The following is a 6,279-nucleotide window of genomic DNA, read 5'->3' on the forward strand; positions in this document are numbered from 1 at the left end:
ATCTGCCGTCTTTTCTTTACGAACTGCGTTGAATGTTTGTAGCTATATATCGTTTGTTTGCCTTGTTTGTTTTTTCTGCTTTCTTTATGTGCGCAGATCTCACAGAATTTCCGGAACCGCATCGACAGGTCAGCGATTCGTCGCACGTATGCAAGAGCGAAAATTACGTGGTCGTGAAACCAGGCCAGGTACGTTTAAAGAGTGACGGTATGAGACATATAGTTCGGCAGTACGACTTGTCCTGAACAAATGGCGGCTACGATTCAAAGTAACGAGAAATTCCACAACAAATTGAAGGGGCCAATTTTCTTGCTGATAGTTACAGCTTCCCAGTTCTCGGTATTCTTCTGACTGTGCCGCATTTATGTGGCTTTACTCCAAATGTTCAGTAATTTCAACCTAGTTGAACAGCCGTCAAAGCTATAGCAGGATACAAAAGTTAGAACATGAATACAAATAAGTGACCATGCTTAAAAGAAGAAAACATCAGCGTAGACGCCAGAAGACGGGGTTACGGCTGAATTTAATACTACCATCGTCCTGCTTTCCGAATGTGCATGCAGATAAAATTATTGTGAAACTGCTTTATTTTTCTCATGCCTGCAGATTACTGTGGTCGCATCGTGCCAGGTTGAATGTAGCTACAGCGTGTTCGAGAGGCGCAGCTACGGAGTCGCTTGCTTGGTGAGTAGGTGATACTCGTTGTCCAAAGAAGTAGTTATGCGAGTACCAACTGAGTACCACAGAGTTGACTTGTGAACATTACTACGCGGGCGTTTCTTTCTCCCCGTAAATCCCTGGTTGTTCTTTGGAAACAGTCACGTAACCTATTTAACATCATGCAATGTTATCCCCAGCGGAAATTCAAACTTTGCATGCATGTATGAAAGTTGTAAATATCGGCGCCGCGAACACGAGATGAATACTCGTTGTGGAATGATTATGTTCTCTGTCTGTTCAAGAGAGCATGTACGCAATTACCGATGGCCACATTCTGAGAAGGGCTCCATGAGGAGTAATCGTATAGAATTTGACCGTTCAGCTTTAAATCTTGGTGCTTTGCGTAGAATTTTGGGTATTCATCACTGGAGAAGAATTCCGTCGAGATAAAGTGCACTAGCTCCAGACTACTTTCCTGCCGAAAAAAGAAAGTGTTCCAACCTTTCTTTCGAACTTACTGAACAAATAACCTACGTTATATAGCAAAGGAACGTTTCTTTTCTCACCCCGAGTCACTATGCTTGGCCGACCTGACGTAAAGCAGGTGTGCTGCACGAAAGCATAAAAGTCACATCTGTGAAGCGCTAGCTGCCCTAATAATAAAAAAAAAGTGTGATAAAGAGAGAGATAGAGAATTGGAAGTGACTTTCGCCTTACGTTAATCAGCAAAAAATTATAATAAAACAATATAAACAAGAGAAAGAAGATGCAATGGAAAATCTCAGACTCCTGAACGCTTGTAGTCAAGCTCTATAGCACAATGGAAAACAATTCTAGCATTGTGATAAAAACATATATGATGGAGGATGCCTTTGCGTCGTACGGGACCGAGGATAAAGCTTCTAGCAGCCAGAGGCATGCGGTTGTCTTGAAAGTATGCTGGTTTGGCAACTCGTGACGCATGTGAATTCATTGTCTGTATGAAAGCTGCTCGATTTCTGAGGCATGTGCGACGCAGCTGGGGCGCCGGTGTAGGCGAGGAATGCCTCGCACTTTTGTCTTTAGCAATTGCCTAGAGACGACGAGGATGCACGACTATGCGTAGCGGCGAAGAGGAGGCGCACACAGGGCCGATTTCGAACAAAGATTTATTTCGTGGTCTTACATGCGAGAAGATACAATGGCGAAAAAAAAAAAAGACAACTTGCATAGAGAACCAGAAGACAAGAAGGAAAGAACGGTGTCTTCTGTCTTCCTTTTTCTTAAAAAGAAAAAAAAAAATTAGAAGCTCGACTGCAAATAGGGCCAGCTATCTCAAAATTCTATGTTGGAAATGCAACAAAGAAAATAAAAGCAATGAAAATGAGAAAGCAAATGTCTAGATCATTAGACGTAATGTCAAAACACTAACAGAGCAAGTCTGTGCATCACAGAGCAAAGAAAAGAAAAAGACACGTTATAAGACTACAAAAACAACATAAGCATGGACAGTTTATGTGAATACAGAGGAAATTGAAATAATTCGTAGTGTAACTATTCTTCACAAATAATTTATCAATTCACACTATGCGACAAAATACCATAAAGGCTTTAGTGCTAACCTCCCCTCGCGCTATTAAGGACGGCTTAACATCAGAGCTAATTTTTGTTCGTCGGAGCTTAACCAGGGTCCTAGAACGTTTTATGCCTAAAGAAAGGGAACCTATCAAGAAAGTTTAGATGGCTGCGAAAAAATCTATCGCGGCTAGTCATATTGTACGCACTCAACGAAGCAATGATCAACATAAGAATTCCATAGCGCTACATTGCGGACGCTCAGATGAGGTCCTCTCCTTTCTACGACGCAGGAAGCAAAGCCTATAGTCTACTTTGAGGCGTAAACGGTGCAGGAGCGCGTCTGGTGTGCCGCCTGTCTTGAAGCTTACAGAAAAAGCGAAGCCAAGAGTCAACGTTGTAGAATAAAAACGGCTTCGCGTAGTCATGACACCACGTGATCCGTCACAACATGCATCGCAAGCCGCTAAGGAGGCGTCTAGGACCCGGTGATGAGATGGAAACCCACATCTGTGTCTCCAAATTATGCAGGTAGTTTATCAGCTACTTCCAAAACCGGACGCTCATCTGGTTGACCTCCCTGCCTTTCCTCTCCTTTCTTTCTCTCGGAAAATGTCGCAAGAGTTAATATATAAGCAATTCCAGAAAATAGTGAGCAACTAGAAATAATAATGCTGTAATATGTCTCCAGGGCTTCAATGCATAAAAGAACGCTTTGTTAAAAAGTGTCAGTGGAACAAAAGTGCATTTCTGTAGCGAGTTTGATGGCGTATATCTCGAAACGGGTGCCATTCTCAAGAAAAGTTATTCCAAGTGGAAGCGGCTTGCAAGCTCACCGCCTACAATTATTGAATTAGCATATGTGTCGTAAAACAATCATTTAGGGTAAATAGTGAATTTTCGTTATTTAGTTGAATATGTGTACCGGTTTCTCATGCAGGTAATGTCCGCCGTTCCGAGCGACTTAGCTCAAAGGCTTCAAGCATGTTATGTGCGACAGGCAATCTTTAAAAATATTGTAAAACATAAAAATGACCACCCCGCCAACAACGCCTTGTGAGACTTTTCCTTGCAGCATGCGCCGGAGCCTATAACAATGCAGCTGTCGAACAAGCACTTTGTGAAAGGCCGATCCATAAGAAGAAAAGTGTAGCTACCCTGTATTTTGCTCGTATGTAGTAGAGCCAGAAATTCGGCCTCATGTAAACGCGCTGATGGCTTTGGTTCAAATCCTGCAACTTGCAACCTCACCAAGGGAGAGTGATCAGCTGCCAACGAAAACAAGCATTCACAAAGGAATATGATGAATAAAAAGAAAGCGTGACTGCTTGCCCTGAATACCTTGAATTGAAGAAAATAAATAGAAGCTAGTTTTGGGTTACTTATGTGAGGCCTCCTTTCCACCTTCATAACTTTCACACGCCTCTAATAGAGGCGTCTAAAGTGGACATTGATTGCATGATCGATTGTCGAAATTAAATTCCTGCCGGTTCACGCTCGAAGAAAGTGATACCTGCTCATAGCCGGTATGTTGGAACAAAGCTTTATGGATAGATACGACACTCAGAGGTCTCCTCCATCTCGCTATGATTGCGGTCATCAAGCACAAGGAAGGATTAAGCGCATGGTTGGGCGGCTAGCGCTGAGAATACGTTTAGAAGGAAGAGATCAGCATTTTCCCTTCGCAAAAAAAAAAAAAATAGGAAGGCCGCTTCTCGACAAATGTTGAGCGGCGCGCAATACCTGTCTGCCGCAGCCGGCCATAAACCTCACGAAATGCATTCGCCGTGGAGCACGCAGACAATGTTCGATAAGTCGATCACCGAAAAGCTCTAAATATTCAAAGCGAGATAGACTAAAATTTATTTAAAGAATGTCACAGAGGTTATCGCCACGCAGCTCATACAAAAAAAAAGAAAAAAACGCAAGGAGAGATAAACAGTGTGATAGGTGAAACCATGCCGCTCAAAATTCAATAAACAGGTGGAGGCCTTGTTTCGTTGAAATAATCTCTAGCCAAGGACCACTATTTGTTTCACTGTTGGCGTGTTATGAATTCACTGTACTGAAATTCTAAAATGAACTCAACGCTTCTGTGAAAAACCTACTAACTTCGTTCTTTTTTTTGCAGCTGGAGTACAGTGAAACGAAGAAAGGAGAAAAGATGTACACGTTAGGGATATGTTCGGGTGGGTTCTGCACTCATGATTCGCAACCGCGAAACATCACAACCCAAGACTGAACGTTAATGAAAACGGTCATGAATGAAAAAGAAAAAATAAAGAGATGCAGATAAACAAGCTTGCATCAGCTTTCATCCATGGTCCCCAAGTACCTGCACTGCTTTTCATACAGTCGCGATGTTCTGTGCGATGATTCTTCACCCAGGGAACACCTCTCTTTCTCTCTCTCTCACTATATATATATATATATATATATATATATATATATATATATATATATATATATATATATATATATATATATATATATATATATATATATTGGAGATTTATCGACGTTCGTAGCGACAGCCAGTTATAGGATGCACCGAGCAGAGTCCCCTAGCTCGGTGCATCCTATAGTCCCCGATGCTGCTGACTCTGCGCTCACGTTCGTTATCTTCCTTACAATGACCCTGCGGAAATAAAGAAGCCATACTGGCGACTTAGTTTTCTGGGAGGACGGTAGAATGGTGGTATGGCTTGAGACGCTGAACGTGAACGACTTCGCGGATACGACGTTGCATGTCGGACGGCGGCGTTAGCGGCTCAACCAGGCAATTAACGGGTGATGTTCAGTCGAGAACGCGGTATGGCCCGTCGTACTTCGGAAAGAGTTTTGAAGCGAGCCCAAGCGTGCGGGGTGGAACTAACAACCAGACGAGCGCGCCCGGGAGAAAAATGGGAGTCGAGTTCTTGGCGTCGTGAACGGCTTTTTGACGGTTCTGGTTTCCCGAGGTTAATCGGTGGGCCAGCTGGCGACATTCTTCGGCATGTCTGGCGGTTTCCGTGATCGGCAGGCATTCGGATGGGTCCGCCCGGTAGGGCAGAATGGTGTCGATTGTGTGCGAAGGATGACGGCCGTAAAGAAGGTAAAAGGGTGAGAATCCGGTAGTGGCCTGAGTAGCGGTGTTCTAGGCGTAGGTGACAAACGGAAGAACTAGGTCCCAATTAGAGTGATCAGGTGAGACATACATGGCGAGCATGTCAGCAAGAGTTCGATTAAAGAGTTTCGTGGTACCGTTACTTTATGGGTGATAAGCAGTGCATTTACGATGAACAATAGCGCATTCAGCAAACAGTTGTTCGATGACTTCAGATAAGATGGCGCGGCCTCTGTCGCTTGAGAGTTCACGTGGACCTCCATGACAAAGGAGAAAATGGCGTCGTATTAAATTTGCGACCTCCTGCGCTGTGGCATTTGGTAGAGCAGCAGTCTCCACATATGTGTTAAGTGGTCTACCGCAACAATTATCCATCTGTTGCCGGTAGGAGTCAACGGAAGTGGCCCATAGAGATCTATGCCCACGCGATCGAAGGGTCGGGATGGGCATTGTAAATGCTGGAGTTCACCCGCGGAGTTGTGCGGTGGCTCTTTGCGGTGCTGGCACTCATGACAAGAGCGGACGAAGTTTCGAGCGAAATTGTACATTCCCCGCCAGTAATAGCGGTGTCGAAGTCTTTCGTAGGTCTTGAAGACTGCCGCGTGGCTATACTGAGGGTCGACGTAGAAAGAGGAGCAGAGCTCTGATCGCAAGATTCTCGGAATGACGAATAACCAGGTGCGTCCCTCTGGGGCATAGTTGCACCGATACAGTAGCTGGTCTCGAATCGCAAAATGAGGGACTTGGCGCCGAAGCGTTTGTGACGCTGGAACTTTCGATGTATCCGAGAGAAGGGCGAACAGAGATGCAGTCCAGGGATCATTACGCTGTGCAGCAGCGATAGTGTCAAAGTCCAGAGAGGACAATGTGCACTCGCAGGAGGAGTCGTGACTGGCCTTCGGGGAAAGCGGCGATCGGGAATTCCACAGTTTATTTCGCTAGTTTCTTGTTCTCCTCAT

General features: G+C 44.5%; 1 protein-coding gene across 1 annotated transcript in view; it reads left to right on the forward strand.

Annotated features, from left to right (window-relative positions):
• LOC126544309 (uncharacterized) overlaps positions 1–4,514 on the forward strand; it is a 26,819-nt gene extending 22,305 nt beyond the window's left edge. Inside the window, exons 11-13 of the mRNA XM_055061419.2 lie at positions 97–188; positions 607–684; positions 4,346–4,514. Of these exons, the coding sequence (XP_054917394.1) occupies positions 97–188; positions 607–684; positions 4,346–4,456 (281 nt within the window). The 3' untranslated portion in view covers positions 4,457–4,514. The remainder of the gene's footprint in view (positions 1–96; positions 189–606; positions 685–4,345) is intronic.
• The last annotated feature ends 1,765 nt before the right edge of the window (positions 4,515–6,279 follow it).

The sequence above is a fragment of the Dermacentor andersoni genome, chromosome 3 (genome assembly GCF_023375885.2).
Source record: "Dermacentor andersoni chromosome 3, qqDerAnde1_hic_scaffold, whole genome shotgun sequence".
Classification (NCBI taxonomy): Eukaryota; Metazoa; Arthropoda; class Arachnida; order Ixodida; family Ixodidae; genus Dermacentor; species Dermacentor andersoni.